This window comes from Callorhinchus milii, unplaced genomic scaffold, assembly GCF_018977255.1.
Source record: "Callorhinchus milii isolate IMCB2004 unplaced genomic scaffold, IMCB_Cmil_1.0 Scaffold10, whole genome shotgun sequence".
Classification (NCBI taxonomy): Eukaryota; Metazoa; Chordata; class Chondrichthyes; order Chimaeriformes; family Callorhinchidae; genus Callorhinchus; species Callorhinchus milii.
The window spans coordinates 7,152,650-7,174,262 of NW_024704751.1; the positions used below are offsets into that span (position 1 = coordinate 7,152,650).

Sequence of the window (21,613 nt, forward strand, 5' to 3'; positions counted from 1 at the left end):
ATGTCAACGGTTTGGATTCAATGCCTGGCAAGCTTCAAGTTGGCTTTCTTGAGAGTTATCGACATTTGTACTTACAAGCAGTTCCATTAAGGTTTTGGTGCCTTGTCCCCAATCAGGCAGACCCGGTGGTGGAATTTGTGATGACTGTGAAAAATGCTTCTCCGACAGAATCTGTGTGACCCACGCCGCCTGCTGGCTGCCTTTCACCGAGTTACTGCTATCTTTGGCTTTGTCGTGGTGAAACTCATTGTGCAAAGTGTTACCCAAATTCTCTCGTCTGCTTAGGTCTGTGCTGCAGTTTCCAGGAGCTTCGCTCTACAGAACAGGGGTGGGAAAACCGAAGAAAATTCAGATTTTTTTTTTAAATTCTCTTTTGTTAATTATTTCTTCGGCTCAACAGAAGCTGAAAAATGATAATATCAGGGGAACTTAAGACAGATACACGGCACTCAAGTGACTGGCTCAACACTATTCACAGAGGATAATGTTTCAGAGTGCTTACAGTGGTGGGCGGGGTTGGTCTCTCAAGCAGTGCAATCACCATCAATGAATGAGACAAGAAATTCCCTTCAGGGGTATTGTGGCATAGGATTACGTAGTCATACAGTGCGGTGTGCAAACACAGCCCATTATCTAACTCCTCCCACCGTCCCAATAAAAAAAAACCAAAAAGTTGGAGTTGGAATTAAACACTTAAAGGAACCAGAGACGCCACTTAAGAAGCTGCTAAAACACGAGACACTTACATCCTCGTCACATTTTGCACCTTTGTTTTTCTTCTTCTTTTTCTTGCTCTTGCCCTTCGTGTTCTCCTCGGAGGCATTGGCCCAGCATTCCACACAGCTGTCCACCCCGTCCTCCTCTTTGTCCTCCACACAGTGATGGACACAAGCGTCGTCGCCTGTCAGAAGCAAAGGGCAAGCACGTCAACAGATCCGCTATCGCTGTTGCAATCCAAACACTAATACAATACAAAATTACATTTGCATAGGGCATTCACGCCGAGAGGACGTCCCAAGGCGCTGGGAGGTCTCAAATCTGGAAATAAACTAAAGCAATTCAAACACATAAATTAGAGGAAAGAACCAGAGGTATTTAGCCCATTAAGATCAGCACAGCCATCCATAGGGGCATTTCCATCTTAGCTTAACAAAACTGCCAGAGGTCACACCATTAACTTGGATTTGTACTGCGCTTCGCAAGTAGAATAAAGGTCTGGGCGCGCTTTACAAAATAAGAGGTTAAGTGGTTATAATGCAGGCAAACGCAGCAGCTAATTTGCATCAGCAATGTCCTATGAACAATAAGGTGAGTAATCCATTCATTTGAATGGGGATGAGTCTGAGGAAATAGAAGTCACAAAAACGTAACATAGCAGCTGGTGGTGGGGGGTGGGTAAAGGGGTCCCTTATCAACCTGAATCACAAGGCAGATGGAAGCTAATGAATAATAATATAAAAAGAAAACAAATCTGGAAATAAACTTGTGTTTAATATAGAATGATGTGTTGTTGGCAGTTTAGATGGTGCGCTCCTAAAATGCTCCCTCTCCAGAAGGTCTGCACCACACTAACCTGTTTCGTCGTGATTGCAGATACCCTCAGTGCAAGCGACGTCGGATCCTTCTCGCGATCCAGTCTCACTGCCCTCCATGCTCGACGAGTAACCGCAGTCACTGCCATTACACTGTGGGGACAACCCTGCACGAGAACAACCGGTTGAAGCTTCAAAGCAAATTTAGGAGAAAATTGAGCCCATTGGTTACTCATTTCTAAACTCAGGCTTCTGTCTTGTCTTATACCCAACTGTCTTAACACCATTTTGGCGCTGGATGTAACTTGGAGTCTATTAGCATACTACTGACTTGGAGGAGATACTAGTTACTCACTCAATTAACTTTCAATAGAAACCAGCCACACACAACAACAGTCGGGAACCAGTACGCACGTACCTTTCTTTGTTTTAGGTGATCCCAGTAGATTTTCACTCCCAGGACAGGTGCATGAGGTACTTTCATTTGTAACAATGACTTCAACTCTACCGTTGGTCTCCCCCACCCCACCGCAGTCTTTACAACTGCTTTCTGCAGACTCGGAAGTTGCCTGGAAAAAAGAAAGAACATTCATCGGATGTTCAGCAGCTGATAGAATTTTAAAAAAATATATACATTTTGATTTCACAGTCTTGGGCCGTGTAAAATCCAAACACCAGTCAAACCAGATAAAGAAACTTCAAGCAGAAATGCTTTGGCTGCTGACTGGGTTCATTTTACATTGTGAAGCACCTGTGAAGCACTTTAAGCCATCCTTGATCGGTTACCCTGGCCATTTCTGCAGATTGTCACTCTGGATTGTCAGGCCTCAAGGTTTCTGGTACCCAGGTAGGACGCACTGGTAAGATTTAGTGATTTTCAGTTAGGACCACCTCATCAATTAAGGTTTAGCTTCTAGGTTTAAAAAAGGACAAATCTATGCTTCCAAAATCTCACTGATCAGTCACTCAGGATAATCAACAACGTCTCAGTGTTACTAAATTGAGATCACTATTTGAATATTAATGGGTTTAGTCAGGGTTTAGTCACACTGTTCAGAGACTGTAAGCATTATCTCCTCGCTGCACGTTACAGAAAGGTTTCATTTTTACCGAACAATAAGGCTGCATTATCACAAAAATCAAATTTCTCAGAATTAGAAATCAGAGACAGAAACCTTGAGGGAGCCGTGGAAAGCTGGGCCTATTAATGTGCCTACCCGCCTCCCCCCCACCACACACACACACACACACACAGCTCTACTGTAGGCTACCTACCTCTTCTTGAGGTTTAGCCTCTCCTGAAGTTTGAAGCGGGGTGGGTACCGCACAAGCACATTTGTTTTTGCGCCTGTTCTTTCGTTTTTGACGCTTCTTTTCTTGCTTTAGCTCCCGGACTCTCTCTTCCTCTGAGAGCTCCTCGCAAAGCTGTTCCAGTCGGCTGATACCTTGCACTTTTTCAATTGCCATCTGCAGAGTAAAGTTCATTCACATCTTAATGATGTACTTCAAAAGTGACTAGTTTATACAATTATTTTTTAAAAATTAGCAAAGCAAGGCTAGTATGTAATAGCCATGTAGCAAGAGGCTACAATTAATTATTAATTAATATGGTTTAGCAACATAGAACAAGATTTACTGGAACTGAACGGGTTAAAAATAAAACTATATTACAAAAGTTTACCATCTGTCTCCACTGGTAAAGAATATCACAGCACAGAATCATTCGCCTTTCCTCATCCCATTTTATACTTTTTCTCCAATATTCTTCCAATTGCCTTTTAAAAGCTACGCTGGATTCTGCTTCGACCAACGTTCGTTTGGGGAAGGTGCTTCACGCCCACAAAGAAAGCGACCCGACAAAAGCCTGCAGCTTCCCCACTGCAGCTCTGTCACTATACCAAAAGCATCAGCATATTGCTTGCTCAGGGCTGCATTCACATTCAGATCAGGGCGGCGTTGAGAGTGTGGATGGGGGGAGGAAATCTGAAAGTAGCTACGCAAGAAAGCCTTACTCAGAACTTCTATTAGTACTTAACATTCAATAATCCTCATCAATAGGACACTCGTATACTGACAAATCCCAAGGAATGCAAAAAAGTGGCTATTTTAAAACTGTACCTCAAAGCTTTTGCGCAATGCATCAATACCAAGGTAGAAGAGCATCTGCCATGTCTGTTCTTCAGCTCTTAGCTTCTGCCAAATTCTGTGCAAGCGCTCGTAAAGGTGGATGCCGAGACATGTAAGAACTTCTTCTTGTGCAATGTCTATAGTTTTTGCATGCCTCTCCCTACGCCTGGAAACAATTCAATTGATTAGTTTACGATTGAAGGAAAGCTGGACTTGACTACAGTGATTTATTTAGCTTTAAGAAGCCAAGATATTAGGGATAACCATCTTTCTGCATTCAGAAGCATATCAACAATTCTGCTTAATAACATTCAGTGTTATGAAGTGGATGAAATTCAACACACATAGGGCTACATTGCATAATTATGACATGACCCTGACTGGAATGCAGATCAAACAGCGAGTTATGGGTAAAGTACAACTAATCAAATTCGATTCAAATTTAAAAAACGTGCACTAGCATGTCCTCAACTCAGCCAATCATGATTAAAATGCAGAGACAATTTATCATGGCAACCAGCCCAGGCTGGGATGGGAGGGAAAAAAGAAAGAAAAACAAATGTGTTGTGTCAGGCAACTGCAGCAGTGCCAGAAAGCCGATTCTTTTGAGACATCCAGCAGCAAAATTTTAATAAAGATACACATTTCGTAGTGATAAATGTTTCGACCACAAAATATACAGTCAATTCATTTTACAGTATATTCTGTGAAGAGCTTTGAAACGTTTCAATGACGTGATAGATACAATCAAATTTAAGGATTATTATTATATAGATTTCATATAGCCTGATAATTTACACAGATCTTCGCAGTAAAGCAGATTAAATAGACTTCCACCGAATACGACTGAGGCAGAACTGAAACATGAAACACTGTAAAGAGTTAAGCAGTTACGACTGCAACCTTAATGTTGGAGCAAAACACAGGATTAGTTCACTGGATCCAGCACAAGTATTTCACATTAAGTAAACATTTGTTGAGAGAAAAAAAAAGCAACCAAAAGCGCTAGATGGCCCACTCTAGCAAATTACATACTCATACCCTCCTGCAAACTCTGGCTCAGCTCGACCCAACAGATGTGCAATGAAGTCCGTCTCACAGCAGACATGAATGTGGCGCTCGTGTGGACAGCACCTTAGCCCCTCATAGAGAGCAGCACAATAGCCCTTCTCTTTGCTGCAGTCCAACTCTCCAATGAGGATGTTGTATGCTCGCAGCACCTTGTTTTTGCAATCTGTGCAGAACCTGTAATGAAATAAAACATGGATGTAACCCATCGCACACTTGAGCAGCAAGAACAACAAATTACACTTGTACAGCACCTTTCACGTCAGGAGAATGTCCCAAGGCACTGGACAGTCAGGGATCCACACTCGAGCTGGTCAGTGGGTACCCATCTCAGGAGTTGTGACTGGCAGTTGTTTTTATAAGCGCTCCCTGTTCTAACACGGAGACTATTTTTAAAAACATAAACTACCGCATCTGTGTGGGGGGGGTGATTTCGAGGACTAGGGGCAAAGGGAGAAAAATAATGTCTCCATCTCCTTTTTGGACAAGTAGGTCAATGTATTTCCACTGTTGTGTGCCGAGCTGGCCTGAGAATATCTGCAAGTTCAACGTTTTGCCAAAAAGAACCTGGAAGTCAGTCACAAACCTGTGTTTCCGTAGATACGTCTCCAGGGTTTCCAAGAGGCAGCTTGAGTCAATTAAAACCACTTCATCCCTGCATTCTTGGGACATTAATTCCCACACATCCATCCAGCAACCCCTAGTCAGAGAAACAAGCATTTTACTAAATAAAGAAAAGCCAGACCCATCCACGATATTCTACAATTGTAATTATAGACCAAACACACAATATACATACACGTCACATGGTTAGTATTAAAATATGTACGCACAGCAGAAGTGAGTTGCTAGATTACCTACCTGAACTGTGGTCTCTCTACCCCATTCTTTTTACGTCACATAAATGCTTTAGTAACCATCACAATCCAAAATAAAGGGACAATGGGATATGGTAAAAGTCTCTCTAAAAGGTTCAGAATGCATTGGATGAAAAAGAGAGAAGCTTTGTAAATAGTCCAACCTTCTTCGCTAGACAACGGGGATGGGTATTCACCTGGATTTTTCGCTTCTAGCTGAGCTGCACAAAGCCATCAAGTGAACCCTAGATGTGAAACATTAATTCAGGGAGAACTAGATAACTGGAAATGCTGTACGCCCAAGCAATTATTAAAACACCAAAGAGGCAAGTGGGTCGAAAGTATCGAAAACTTGGGTTGAACCTTTCCAGATACAAAGATTCAAGAGAATTATCCATTTTTTGCAGCGCCAAAAGGCACATGCTAGAAAGACGAGTACTAAACACTGTATTTCTGAGTTATAGGAACAGGTGTACCCTCAAGTGAATTCCAATCACTTAATGTGCAACAGGAATCTGAAACACCTTTTGAGTTATAACTAGTATTTTCAAAAAAAAACGGCCAATCTAGAAAAAGAAATTTAACAACTTCTGAAGAGATTATTATACAAAAAGGAGCAGTTGTCTTCAGTTAGGCACTTCCCTAAAGATCATTAAACAGGCCAGAAATGATTATGCTACTTAAATGATAGAGAACAAATTAGAGCTGAAATGTCAGTAGTTCTCAAGCACTTATGTTAATACTGCGTTTCTCGTGACAATCCTACACTCCCCCATTCACTGCTGGCCTCTACTTGTCAGTCTTTCCAATGCCACGAAGACTGTATTGACTTCAATGAACAACAGAGGGTGCTATGAGCTAAGGCTAAACACATTTATTTATTTACCCTGTGTATGGCAAGGCTTGGATTCCGACTGAGAGCAACAACCTATAAGGCTGACCATTTATTATTTCCTTAAAGCACAAATGCTTATTAGTTTGCATTTAAATTGGCTGACCCAAAAAGATGATTTGGGATATTGCTCCACTGAAACCAGGGCCTCAGCGAGTGGCCATTCTTCAAATATGAGCTTTAGACAGTGAGGGCTGGGAGGAGATTTAAACCTTAGGGTCCATCACAGCCAAGATGAATCCATTCACTCACACACTTTAAGAGGAATCACTAGATAGTGATCAGGAGTGGAAACCCCAGCTGGCACATTCTCCCGCTAAACCAGATGAGCTGCAGCTAATTCTCACACTCCCAACTGCTGTGCCGGTTGAGATCACCCAGTAGGTTTTCACGGCTGGTTCACTCTAAACAATAGCTATTAATTGAGTCATTGGGGGTGGGGAAATTAGTCTTCAGTTTTTTAACTCCCCCAAAGATTAGGGAGATACGCTCTTTAGAAAACCTGTCAATGTGAGATCTTGACTTCATCTATCCACTTGTGGCAGCTAGGACAGGGAACATTTCCTAAATTAGTTTGTCGCAGCCCCACTTTTCACAATTATTTGCTTTTGAAACCAAACAAATTACAATACAGACATTAAACACTAAATAGGGAAACAGGCTCGGAAGAGCTTCCTTTACACCAGTGGTGGCCAACCTATGGGCCTCCCCGAACAAGTCTAGGTAATTCTGTGTTTGATTGGTAATGTGTTTTCAGTTTTTTCTTGATTGAACATCTCTTGATTTATGGCATAAGTCAACAAATATTCAATCAAGAAAATTTATTTTGTCAGCTGACCTTGAAGGTTAGCCACCACTGCTCTATGCTTTTTCTGGAAAGAAACTCTCATCTTTCAAACAAGGAATTATACTTGGACAAAAAAAACGGTACTGTTGTGAAAAGCTAAAGTCAGGGGAATAGAACCATCGCACATCACACACTATGCCTATTTGATGACCCTGTTACCTGTGTGGTGGCTGAAAAGGTCCAAAATGAAAAAGGATGCTACATCTGACTTCCTTCTTGCTCTCTCCATTATTTTTCTTATCTGACCCTAGCGCTCTCTCTGCGTTTCCACTGCCACTGTTCCCTTCGCTGTAATTTGCAGAAGAGTTAGTAACAGGCTAAGCATCATTTATACACAGTCTTTCTACTTTGCTGCTATGAACTGTACATCAAGTGTGCCAAAGCAAGATTCCCATCCTCGCTTGCATTCTTTTTCTGTAAATTGAGAGCAATATGTAAACTGGCAGACAGTGGAAATGCTCTGGAGCAGTAACCCATCCCAATACAGCAGTTGGGTACAATCCAGCATCCCTGAGCTCCCAGTCTCGCCTGTGAAAAAAATCACTCATAAACTGGAAAGGGAAAATGGAAACCTCTGGCTCCCTCATATCTCAAGTAGAAGCCAGTTATCCACCATCTATTACCCACCCCTCCATCTACTAGATGCATAGCTAAACAATCCATAGTTGCCTTCAGTTTTGTGCATGTACAAAAGTGGTATTAATTGAAACATTTGGCAATGTCAATGTTCAGGCAATAGAAGTTAAGTCAGGATACTCTGAAATGCAAATTCCTTTACACTGGCAGTTTCACGAACACAAGTCAAACTGCTCTCTTTTAGCACTGTATTTTTAACTCAACAGGTTTCGGTAACAAATCTAATTATCTGTACCTTGTTGTTACTTCACTGAAATGCGTACAGAAGGGTAATGACCACTCTTCACCACAAGGTGTTGCTTTAACTATAGCCCGGAACACATAAGGTTGAGGAGAATTAATTAGAGCACTAGACAGAAAGCAATGTCCAAAGGCTCTTGGCCCCGTTGATACCTTTGCAGGTGCAAACGCTATCAATTCTCTAAGGGAATTAGAGAAGCCGTGCTCCAGCACACAAAATAGACCCCAATAAGTAGTCGTTGAAATACTGTTTGCCAGTAGCTTGAACTGCCACTTATATATAGATCAGAAAAAACACACACAAAGCAACTTAAAAATAGGTTGATCTCTTTACACAAACACATTTTGTTCGAGCTCTGAAAGTGATTTTGAAAAAATACAAACCACCGATTCAAGTGCAGAGGAATTGCTTACCCCAAAGGTTTTGGCTTGTGTGTATCTAACGAATGCAATTGACACCTTTTGTTCTTTTTACTTTTAGGAATTGCATCGATCATCTCGTTTAGTTTGGACCTAAAAAGAAATGGATTTGAGTTACAAAAGAGGAACAATCGGTGAAGAAAAAACAAATACAAAACAGCTTTAATAAAAATGATTTTCTTCATAAATTGCCACTCATCTTCGGCCTGCCTAGCCCAGGCAGCTCAGCTCTAGAAACTTCCACATATCACTGCACAATGCAGCTAGCTACGCAGAGCTGCCAGAGACAGGCAGGTGCCACTTTCCCTCCAATGTTCCACTGTAAGAAAGCTCCACAGCATCCATTTGGCACAGCTCAGATTGGGAACTAAGCCAAGCAGGAATAATTTCCCTTTACTCTGTAGCTCTACGTGCTAGTTAACTCCAGGGACAGTTAGGGTAGCCTCATACACACAGAGCGTGTGTATAAAGCACATGCTCTTCCGATCCTCAGCTCAATGATTCTAACACTTATATATCAGACTCTTCACCGATGCCTGAAGCTGCCCTAGTAACAGCTTGCCCGACTGCCTATGGGCGGTCTAAAGCAGTTCTGTTCAGTTGTGTGAAAGTCAGGGCTTTAGACCGGCTGGCCTACAGGTATTTGTGCTACAAAATACTTGGACTACATTTCACTACTAACTATGCATACTAGCTTCTTCCAGCTCTGCCTTTAAGGGCCTCACCAACAACTCCCACAAAACAGAATGCAGCTGCTTCAGTGCAAACTGCATAAATAAAACCCATCATTTTACACATACATATTGTACATGTACAATATACTTTTATAGCAAAAACAGTTCAATTGGGTTTAAGCACAATTGCATTCATTGCTTATCTACACAATTTGTGTAAATGCGGCCAACACCCCACTTGATGACTTGGCTAGCATGAGAGGCAGATCCGGTTTGAAATAACATTTCAGCATTTAACCCATTGTCTATCAATTTGTAAAAGATTAAGAAGAAAGGAGTAGGAAACTGCCTTTGGATCCAGACAAAAAAAAGTTAATGTAGGAATTTTGATTTGCAACCCAGCTTGCTATCTCTCGTCCCTGCATCTGTACACTACCACCATACAGAAAACTCAAGAGCTTTGAGATACTGTGACATAGGATTATATACAAACACATTTTATATGTTATACATAATTATATATAAAACCTAATAGCAACAGCCAATGGTTTTCTACCATTCTCGATTCAGAATTGAGCTTTTTTTCACCAATTTTTTAAAAATATTATGTTTGGGAATTAAAGAAATGCACATTGGCAAGAATGGACATTTAGTGTTTCTGTACATTTGAAGGAAAATGTGCGAGACAAATTGACGGAAGATCTGATTACTCACCCGTGCACATAAAACAATGTATAGAGTTTTTTTGCGTCAGTCATACAGTTCCGAGTTACTGACAGAACTCCTGTGGGCCCCACCGAAAGCGGTTCCAGGGCTGGGTTGCCGGATTCCACGAGCTGAGAGAAGAGACGCTCCACGCTGCGTCGACAGCCAACACACGGAACCAGCTGAGACAGTGCACTGAAGACTTCACGGGACGTTACCATCATAGCAATGTTAAGGTCTTGCTGTTTAAGCATGCTGTGTTGCTGAAGCAAAAAAAAGTTTCACCATGAATCTAAATGCTATAATATATTCGGATTCAACACACGAAAGTGCAAGAGATTCTGACAAGGTTCAACCAGTGGTGGACACTGCAATTGAAGTAGACCTCAGCTGTAAAGTCTGTAACATTGTATTTGCAAAACAGAGAAGGGATTGAACGCTGACAGATACAGAACTGATTTGGCATTAACCTTTTCATGCAGCAAAAAGGAAAAAAAAATCTCCCCCAAGACACAGAAATACAGAGACATAGAATAGCAAGGATTATAAAATATTATGTGACTTATTTCAAAATCCCAAGATTCACTTTGTCTATTCAAACAGTTTTTCCCCTTTTTCAGTTCATGCCTGAAGACCTTTGTCATAAGAGAACGAAAGGAGATCTTAGAATTGTTTTCACACAGAGAGCTGTTGAAATGTGGAATGCCCTGCCCAAGTAAGGTGGTAGATATAAAATGTATTGTGGGTTTCAAGAGGGAAGGGGAAGAGTATATGAAAGTTACGAGGCTTGAATTTGTATGGGGTTAGGACAGAGCAACAGTATTGAAAGAACAGCTTGCTCTGAGAGACGGTGCAGACTCAATGGGCTGAATGGCCTCCTTCCGCGCTGTAATTTTTTATGATTCTATTATTTAGTGTAGAACAGGACTCCTTACCTGCACAAACTGCTTCAGTTGTGCACCATTAACCTGCTGTCCTTCAAGGTTTAATATATTATCAGAGAATTCCATCACCATCTGGAAGAAAAAAAATTACTGTGATAAGGGGGAAAAATGGGATTGAATTTTGCACAAAACACACAATTGCTTAAAATCTGTTAAGTCAATTCCTTCCTTTAATCAAAACCTTCACAAGCCAGTTTGCCACAGACGAGCCAAGATCAGGCGACAGTACCCATCTCACAGTCTTTATTTCACAACATAGACAACGTCTTTCACACGAAACGTTACTCTTTGAAGTGCTTCACAAAACAGCAATTGCAAAAGAAGTAAATGTTATGTAGGCAAAAGCGGATTTGAACCAGTAACGTCCTAGTGTTTTCAGTCTCTGCAAATAACCAAAACAAATAGCCAACTGTTCTCACCAAGCCCAATGTTAAAATTAAGTATTTGACAAATGGCACATATAGTAAACAACAATTTTCAACAATTTGTATATAATGTGCAAGACTAACACACCCTTACTTTAGCAGTTTAGATTTTTTAATGGTTTCGATATTATGGCAGGAGTACAATACCCTCCCATGTTTAGAATCTGGGTTCATATCCAGTTCAAAACTAATGGCATGAAGATCTATTTTAAGGGCCTAATATAAAATGCATTGCCTAATAAAAATAAATAATAATCCTTGCATTTGATATTACGCTTTTAATGTCTTCTAGACGTCTCAAAGCGCTTCACAGAATATACTGTAAAGTGAAATGATTATATCTGTGGGCAAAACGCGGCAGTCAATTGCACACAGCAATGTCCCACAAACAGTCGTGGACTGAAGTGACCAATTGTATTATTGTTTTTTTTCTTGAGGGATTATCATCAGGCATGTGGAGTAAGGAAACTTGCCCAAGGTTTCGCCCTGTCGGGAATCAAACCCAGGTCTCTCGCTTGCGAGACGAGTGCTCTAACCAGCCATTGGTGCTACTGGACTTGTGTAATCAGGTTGATCCCACAGTTCAAAATTTCCCCTGGTGCGATTCAGAAAGCTCACTCAAAAGAGACAGCAATAACAACAGACTGAGAAATAGAAGCAATACAGTGATGCAATACAGAAAGCAATAGGAGGGGTGGGACTATCGCTGCTTGGTGGGAAAGCAGGATCCCAACAAGTTTGGTGGGAAGCTTTATTGTACAGCTGGTTGGTACATGACGTGGGAAGTGCTTCATACAAACACTTGAAGTGAATCAAACATTTTCTTAATGTCTTCCAACTCACTGAGCAGAAAAATTAATACCAAAAAGGAAGTCTTCCTGCACCCCCCCGATTCATTTTGAGAACCTCGTACCTCAAGCAATATGCTGGAAATAGGTCCTTTTGTTGGTGCCAGCTGATTAAATTCAGCTTTCAGCTTATAGTACCTAATACATCTCAATTGCATTTTTTCCTTAAAATTACGATTGAGTAAGGGGCTAATGGATTTTGTAGCATATTCGCTGGAGCACTCGCATTGCAAGCGAGAAGACCTGGGTTTGATTCCCGGGCAGGGCGAAATGTTAGGCAAGTTTCCTTACTCCACACACCTGTTTACCTGGCAGTGTGTAGGAACCCGTTTGTTAGTCGATTGGCGAATCGCTTTTCCAGGGATAATAATCCTTCCAAAAAAAATGCACACAGCGCCACTGGCCCTTTCCTTCCCCCTGGAACCACCACTGATAAGAAATACACATGAAATTTCGCCACCTCGCTAAGGTAATTGTGGAGCAATGCTCCGACATGCATCAATCTCACACGACTGTAAATGCAGTTTTATTGGTCTGCTATTTTCATGAAATGCAATAAGCAGCCTTGTTATCTTACAACAACTTTTGGGAGGATAGAAAACTTGCAACAACAAAAAAGCCATTCAACTGGTAAAATACATGACCAGGCACTCACAGAACTGTACTTAGCAAGAATCTGGTGAGGAGCAGCGCATGACAGAACTGGCATACAAGTGCATTTAGAGAAGGTGAAGGGTTTTCCCTGTTGAGTTGTTGGTTGTTTGTGAGCTAAGTGCTATAGTTGCCAATGTATTTATCCACAGGGGAGAGTACAAGCAAGTTAATTGCATAATTGCATTTCAGGTTAGATAGTATATTCCATAAACCACATTTGTGTCTCGCTCATTATTGTACCCCTTCAACTCAAGCTCTCAGCCACCCAATTGGTCTGAAGTAAGAAGAGAAGGCCTGGTCACGATCGGAATTACATAATATTGGTTTTAATTGTATGGTTAAAGTCTAAAAAGAAGCAAAGGTTTGTAGCAGAACTTCAACAGGAACGTTTTCCAATTAGGACCCGGCCTTCCCTGCTTCTAAACAGATATTTGATTGACTGCTGCATTCACCATTATGCGGATTTGCAAATTCCTATTTCTTCTGAATGCTTCATTTGTTCCAGGGTACAGTTTTGACAAGTTTTTTTTTTAAAAAAGCTTCCTCTTCCTTGTTCAAATCCAGGACAAAACACTCAACAAATCATTGATTCTGAGCTCTAAATATACCACTTGATGTGTTCTGAGCCATATAGACTGTAAAGATCCCAGGTCCGATCTCAGATACGTGTCAATTAATGCAAAACAGATTCTACCTTGTGACAGAACACTAGGCCATAAACTCACAGCCATATTGAAAAAAATCATATTTCAATCCCGACAATAAGGGATCTATCAACAACAACGCAAACCTGCATTTATATAGCACCCTTCGCACTGGGAAGCATCTCGGAGCTCTTAAACCATAAATAGCTTTTAAGAGCTATAATACAGTTTAAGAGTTCCAATAGTCCACTTGATAATCTGCTAATGATAAAGTTGGCTTGCTGCTGATGTTGGCAGTGGATAACTGAAAATGTGTACTGGGGGGAAGGAAAGAAGGAGATGAGGAAGATGCATTTATGTTTTTAAGCGTATAAACACTAAGCGAATTGACTAAAATGTGGCAGTTCTTTAAGATACAGTAAGGACTCCAGCTCTTTGCAGAAATAGATAATAGTGATAAGATAACTGCTGTAGAGGTCTGATGTCAGCAAAACTGAATTACACGGATAGCTTCCACAAGCTGCAATCCCAAACAGTGTCAGGTCTTACAGAATTCAGTTTGGATCTGCTGATCTTGCAACACCCCACACCACTTTGAATTTGAGGTTGGATTTGGGGAGCAAGAGAAAAATCAGAGGGAAAGAAAGGTTTGTGGATTAAAAAAAAGTAACTTTGACCCTCATTATCAATGACAACTTCTCATCTCATCATTCACAAACATGATCAAAATCTAGCTCTTTCATGAGGATGTCATAGAAGTTCAAAAGTAGAAATTAAAAGTAATGGAATGCCCCAAAAGACTAATTGTAGCTTAGCTAAGACAATGGCAGTTGGAGCACTAAAACAGCCTTAGCACTTTTTAGACAGTAGAGCAACAAACAGCCAAGTCTCACTCCTGCAAATTATTCAGGTGCATCCTTGCTAGCAAAGAGGGCATGGAGTGCTCCCACATGTCAAGACTCACATAATAATAATGATGATCCTTGCATTTGATATTACGCTTTTCATGTCTTCTAGACATCTCAAATATATGTCTAGAATATACTGTAAAGTGAATTGACTGTATATTTGTAGGCAAACACACAGCCAATTGCGCACAGCAGTGTCCCACAAACAGTCGTGGATTGGGCAATATGAACAATAGCACCTAGTTCCCATAAAACTGTTCCCCAGAAGAAGGAAAAAGTACACACACACCTTCAGGAGGCAGAGTAGAAAACTGGCAAGGCAATAAAGCTGAATTGTTGAAGGTGGTCAATTGTATGAAAAACTGTATGAAACACTCATTGGAACACTCACAAAGACAGTTTTAGTTTCAGTACGACGTGTATCTAGATAAAGTACAACCTGTCTATCCTTGTGCAGTTTTAATGTTTATAAAATATATCATTGCAGAAATGCAAGCAGAACTGTCCTGCAAGATATTCAGATGCACAGGCTTTTACATCCAGTTTTAAACAGATTTTAAAATGTGCTCTTTAATAAGATTTTTTTTTAAAAATTGCTAATGAGGGGAATTAACGGTTTACATTCCATTATCTATTGGAGAAGGACAATTAAAACTGGCAAACAAATTGAGGTTCCATTGCCCAACCAAACAACAAAATATGAAATTTTGATTCATATCTGATTAAACTCCTTTTTAGTGTTACCATTTTAAATCCATTGTTTGCTGTAATCTTCACTGTTGGAAATTAAATATTTAAACTGTCTGATCAGTAGTTCACCTTCCAAAATTCTGATGATGCATGTTGGTCTCTATCAATTAACCCACAATGTCTAGAGATTACCTACCTATTAATTTATAAAGTGGGGTAGGGGGTGGAAATTATGGCACTCATCATTTTCAGCACAGTAAATAAATGGCTAGAATGAGGTGATGGTCCCTTCTCGCCTCCCTGTGAGGAGCAAGCTTAGTTTATTATTATAAAAATTAATTCTGCAATAGTTATATGGAAAAATTATACTGTACCAGGTGGGGTACTAGCGGAATCCTAAATATGGGGGGGCATGCAAAGAGAAAACATATTATACAAGGAAGAGTAATAAAGGGTTGGGATTATGAGCCAACAAGTTTTTCCTCATCAGTGATTTTCCTAATGTATTTAAGGAACCGAGTGTGTGTGTGTGTGGGTGGGGGGGGGGGATACGGAAGAAAATAACTAGGATATGAATAGTCAAAAAGCCCACTTTAGTTGCATAACAGTAGTCTACATTTCTATAGTCCAAGTATAAATGATGCTTTTAGCACTATTATAATAAACCAGCCCGTAAAATGGATTCCATGTTTGGATGTGAAATATATCACTGATAAACAAACAACAGGTCAAACAACAGCATGAATTATAGCACTCAGAATCAGAAAAGTTCACAAAAACATTAGCAGGGCTTTACTCCTAGAAATGTGCACTTTTTGAAGTGGAAAGTGGCAGGTTCACTAAAAATTTAGATGCCACAACCACATCTCCTGGATCATTTTTTAAGTGCCATTAATTTATCCAAATCAATGCAAAGAAATGACACCCAAAACAATGGCACAACCGTTTAGTTAGCACAGTAAATGTGGCTTTAGTTCTCTTAAAATTGAGTTCACTAAAGGTAAAAATACTCTTGCATTTGCTGTAGTACCTATAATATCACAAAAAGGCTTCAAGTATAGTGACTGGATTTAATAATGATCCTTGCATTTGATATAGCACCTTTCACATCAGGTGGGGGTGTGGGGTGTCTGAAAGCACTTCCAAGGATTTTACATACAATTACATATAGTGCCTATATGTTGCAGGCGAATATAGCAGCCAATTTGCACCCAGCAAATGTCCTGCAAACATCCACCAGCGAATGACCATTTTTTGTACATGCGTGTGTGTGTGTGTGTGGGGGGGGGGGGGGGGGGGGGGAGAGAGAGAGAGAGAGAGGAAAGGCTGTCACGTCGGCCAGGAGGCACCGGGAATAAGAAACTCTTGGCTTTCTGGGTCGCTGCTAAAAAAAAAAAACAACTAGAGGCGAGAGAGCAGAAAGCAACCGAAGCCTCGGGGGGGGGGGGGGGGGACGATAAGGGAATTAAAAAAACCAAAGAAGGTGCATAAAATGTTGCCTCTGGATCTCTCGCCAGTGTGCACTCTGAGACTGAGAAAGGGAAGTGGCTGAGAGAGAGAGAGAGAGAGAGAGAGAAAAAAACAGCACAAGTTTGCAGGGGGGGAGAGAAAAAGAAGCGAGAGCCCAGGGCCTGGGAGGGGGGTGGAGGGGGGGAGGAGAGAGCCGTAAAGCTCGTGACACGGCAGCTCTCCCGGGGATTTAATATTCCTGTCAAAAAATAATAATTAAGAGAGACAGACAGACAGAGAGAGACAGACACAGAGAGACAGACAGAGACAGACAGACACAGAGAGAGGAATCGGGCTCCAGGGAGGAGAGAGAGAGAGAGACACACACCAAGGCCCTGAAGCCTGCTCTGCTCACTCGGGCCTCTCCCACAGTGGAGTCACGCAACAAGGCCCTGTCCTTGCCCGGGTTATCATTCCCTCCCCCCACCCCCCCACCCCCTCACACCCGGCCGCCCGTAACCGACCTCCATTACAGCCCCCCCTCCCCCCCCCCCCCAAAAAAAAAGCCTGGGCCTCCAGTACCTTTCCCCTCCCCCCACCCCCCACCCACCACCACCGACCCCACCCCACCCCACAACACCACCCCACAAACTCACCGTCAGGGTGTCGTCGATGTAGAGCGGGATCTGGCGCTTCTCGAAGGGGAACTCTTCCTCCCCGTCTCTGCACACCGCCACCAGGCGCGCCATGTCAGGCCGGGCCGGGCCGAGAGAGAGCGAGCGAGCGAGACCGTGCGGGAGGCGAAGCGGAGGCGAGAGAGCGCGCGAGGCCCGAAACCCGTCGAGAGAAAAGATTTTCTCCTCACGGGGGGTGGAAAAAAAAAACCCTCTCTCTCTCTCTCTCTCTCGTCTCTATTGACGCATCTATCTCTCGCTCTGTGGTGCGAGGGAGAGAGAGACGAAGCCTCCGCGGGACTCTCTGGCTCCGGCTCTACGCCCCCTTTCTTGCCCCCTTTCCCCCCCCCACCCCAACCCCACCCCTTTTTCTCTCCGCGCCTCCCGCCCCGGGTTTCTCTCGCTCTCCCTCTCCCTCTCGCTCTCTCTCTGTCTCGGGGCAGAGAAGAGGAAAATAATAATTCGAATAAAAATGGAAGCGCGTCAGAATCGCCGCATCACCGCCGCCGTCGCCTTTGCCGCCGCCCTCCCGGACTTCCCTCCCTCCCTCCGCGTCGGCAATTAGTTCCTCTCCCCCTCCCCCCACACCCCCACCTCCTCCGCCTCCTCTCACTGGACTGATCCAACTGGAGAGAGAGAAGGGGGGGGGGGGACAGATCCCCTATTTGTTAGTTTTTTTAAAAAAAAAACTGCTTTAAGTAGCCTTTATTCCAATACTTTGTGGCATATCACGATACACACTCACACACATATATATATATATATACACATATTTTTATAGGTGCGGACGAATTAAAAGCGACCCTTTAACTTGTGTGTCCCCCTCCCCCCACCCACACTCCAAATCCACCCGCCCGGGTGTCGCGGTTGGAAGCTGCGGCCGAGGTGGTTTGTAAGTAGTTCGGATGGTACCGTGCGCGCGCGCGCGTGCGAGAGAGAGAGAGAGGTGCGCGCGCGCGCGGTCTGCTCGCGCACGCGCGCCCTTATCTGGGCCCCTTGGTGTCAACCCGCAGCGCGCAGGACACCTCCACCGCTCTCCTCCCTCCCCCCTCCACATCCCCCCTCCCCGCCCCCCACAAACACCATCCACTCCCCCACTGTTTGTGGATCCGCAATCGGCCGCCGCGCTTCGCCCACAAAATGTACTCTACAGCGTTATCCATCCTGTGAAGCGCTTTGAGAGCGTCTCGAAGACGCGACAAGGCGCTGCGTCAAAGGCACGATTGTTCCTTGTTGTAACTTGCCAATTAGCGGATAACATGTCGGTGTGTGCGGGAGTGAAATATATTTGAAATACACCGTTGAGAGTTAAAAGGGGTCCAACACTGAGTGGGATGAACGAGCGAAGTAAGCTGTGAGAGTACAATACAACATTACATTTCTATAGGGGGCCTTTCACGTTGGGAGGACGTCCCAAGGCGCTGGACAGTCAGCAATTTGGACCTGAGCTTGGGGTCGGGGAGTGTAGGAGGGCGGCAAAAGGCTCGGTTGAAGAGGAAAGTTTTGAGACAAGTAACATTTTAATTAAACCATTTATTAGCAAGTTAATGTCTAAAATGTAAATTATGTATATGATTTAAAATAAAGCACCCAATACTGACCACATTACAAAAGCAGGAATCAGTGTTTACTTGATACTGCAGAAAATAATCCCAATACTTATGACATTTCCAAATTTACAGCTGCTGAATTCAGTCAGAGAATCACCAGAACTTTAGAGTAATGTTCTTAATATGCAAGACAGTTACGACGAGACAATTACAAAACATATATAAGAAAAGTACAATGATGGAAATAAATGCGTCGCAATGAATAGTATCCACTGCAAGGTTCACTACACCAGTCAGGACATTAGACAGCAGGAAAAAGAACAGCTGGTTTCTGCTTATAGCCTCAATAAGGCAGGCATTTACGGATCCTGAAGTTTTACTTTTAGAGCAAGTGCTACTGCTTTGGGACAATTCTGGTGAATTATTCCATGAACTAGGCACATTCCACACCCCTGACAGCATTTTAGCAAATACCAAGACAAGGTCTGCCAGCATGTAAAGAATCAGAAAAAAGAAGCACTGGCCAACTACCCATATAACAAACGTGAGATTGCTGAGCTTACGAGACACTGGCTCAATGCATACCTCACAAGCATACAGCAGCAGCCATGATACAACAGTGCCCAACACAAGGAAAGGCAACATTTTTATCCAGTCTTCTACCAACGCCCTCCTCTTCATTATATATAAGCCAGACTGCACACCAGCAATATAAATGGCTATGTATCCGAACACCGAAAACAATCCTTCACGGTTGGCATTAATAAACCCATTCCTGTTGTCTTTGCCATCACTACCATGTAATATAAATTGCTTGAGGTTAGTGGTTTCCAGAATCCATTGATAGATCATCGCAATACTAGCAGATAAAACCCAAGTTTTGCTGACAGGGCAAAGTGCCATAAGAAACGATGATAGGATCCTTACAACAGCCAGTGTGAAAAAGAAGTTCCAGTGTACACCATATTCAGATAGATGCTCATGGTAATCAATTCCTTTGACACTCAGTAAGCGAGCTAACCCCAGGAAAACTAATGGCCAAACTGATATGAACTGCTTCGCCACAAAAGTAAATTTAGAATGGAATATGCTTTTGCTCTTTTGCCTTGCCTCTGGAGAAACGAGTGCATTTGCAAAAACAAAAGCCCCCACACCAAAATCCATAATTCCAGTCCCATAAGTTTCAGCTTTAGCATAGCGTCTGGGAAATATCCTGAAGTCCACGGCCAGAATGGCGATGCAGGTCATAATGTTGACAAAGACCCGAAACACGGTGACGAAGGGAATGCGATTCATTTCTAAGCTGGTTTTTGAGAACAGTCTCACAATCTCTTTGAAGCGTTGGTCTCTGTAACGTCTCCTTTGCTGGTATAACTGAAACAGGGACATCCCGAGAATAGCTGATAGGCTCAGCACCACCCAGTGAAGTGCATCTGACAAAACAGTACAGCATAGTACGAGAGATGCCACCAACATACTGAAATCCATCAGCAGAAGGCTTTTCCAAGAAAGTGTTGCTGCACCTCGTCTGAAGGAATATATCAGCACCAATCCTCGGCAGACAACACATAATGAAGGCAGAATTAAACCCAATAATACCTCAAACAAGTTGGTGCCAGTCAGGTCACTGACAAATGCCACTTTGAGTTCTTTCAGTGACATTTCTGGATCATTTATTTTTCCTGAAAGACAAAAAAAACCTATTCATCATAAAATATACTGCAAGTGCATATACGGCAATATAGCAACATTTAGTTGATAACTAATTTGCTATTGTACGATCGGGAAAAATACTTATAATGGGTATTTTGTGAAAATTTGCCAAGTAGAAATTGACTGTGGGGTTTGGTTCTTCCTCCCCCCAAAAAACTCTGTACTTGAAAACCCTGTCAAATACTTTTGAGATGATTCCATCGTATAGGCAATGCATCAAATGTGAAAAAAAATTGAACAGTTCGAATGAATCAAATGCATTATCACGAATATTCACCTTCATTCATCTCATTTCATTCCTTTTGACCACTAAAATATCTTCCCAGACCACGAGTCATTCCCTGCCTCGTCTTGTAAATTATAATAATCTGTCCTTTGGATCAAACGTCAAAACAGAGGCCCTGTCTGCTCGTTCAGATGACGTTAAAAGATCCCACAGCACTATTCGACAAGAGAAGGGAGTTTTTTCGCCATTGTGGCCAATTGTCCCCCAAATGAAATTGGTCCATCGCGTCGCGCCTGTTTGTGGGACATCGCTCTCCGCAATTGCGCTGTCGCGTTCGCCCGCGGTCACTCAAATTCCACAATAAATCCTGCGAAGCGCTTGGAGACGTCCTTCTGGCGCGGCAAGGCGCCACACCGGGCGCCAGGGTCACGTTGCGGCCGTCGGGACTTTCCAAAGCGTCTCGAGAGAGACGTCGTGATGGCGTCGTGTCTTCCGGCTATGTTGCTGATGATGACGATGGTGATGGTGATGGGGGTGGGGGGGGGAATGTGTAAAAAGTGGGGCCTTGTCCCACCACTGGGAAAGCGTCTACCTGCAGGTTTGGCCCTCGCCGGTAAAACGGGGGGGGGGAGGGGGGGGCACGGACCAGCACTGCTGGGCAAAATGGCCTTTTCTCGTCCACCACAAGTTGCATGGACGCAGCAGCGTCTCGGGGGCAAGGGAGGGTGGCGTCGGGAGAGACCCGCGGGAGGAGGAGAGAGGGGCGGACACGACCACCCGCTTCACCGGCGAAAACCCGAGCCAAGCGGTTCGGTTCAAATTCCCACTTGAACCGCGCGCAGACGGCACCGCTGCGGAACCGGGTGCAACGTGCGCACGACGTGATGACG

General features: G+C 43.0%; 2 protein-coding genes across 3 annotated transcripts; both read right to left on the bottom strand.

Annotated features, from left to right (window-relative positions):
- Positions 1-3: 3 nt before the first annotated feature.
- Positions 4-17,342, bottom strand: LOC103180632 (gametogenetin-binding protein 2). Its single transcript, XM_007896594.2, has 13 exons — positions 17,217-17,342; positions 10,934-11,014; positions 10,008-10,261; positions 8,614-8,712; positions 7,483-7,611; positions 5,314-5,427; positions 4,695-4,904; positions 3,651-3,825; positions 2,808-2,999; positions 1,951-2,101; positions 1,574-1,699; positions 747-901; positions 4-315 (listed from the first exon to the last, which is right to left on the bottom strand). Exons 1-13 carry the CDS (start codon positions 17,307-17,309, stop codon positions 4-6), a joined length of 2,091 nt encoding a protein of 696 aa, XP_007894785.2. The 5' UTR covers positions 17,310-17,342.
- Positions 17,343-18,755: 1,413 nt separating this feature from the next.
- pigw (phosphatidylinositol glycan anchor biosynthesis, class W) lies at positions 18,756-20,963 on the bottom strand. Of its 2 annotated transcripts, none has more exons than XM_007896602.2 (2): positions 20,775-20,963; positions 18,756-20,466 (listed from the first exon to the last, which is right to left on the bottom strand). In XM_007896602.2, exons 1-2 carry the CDS (start codon positions 20,782-20,784, stop codon positions 18,938-18,940), a joined length of 1,539 nt encoding a protein of 512 aa, XP_007894793.2. In that variant the 5' UTR covers positions 20,785-20,963; the 3' UTR covers positions 18,756-18,937. The 2 variants fall into 2 exon arrangements, with proteins under 2 accessions (XP_007894793.2, XP_007894792.2); XM_007896601.2 differs by having other exon boundaries at positions 18,756-20,484.
- Between the last annotated feature and the right edge of the window lie 650 nt (positions 20,964-21,613).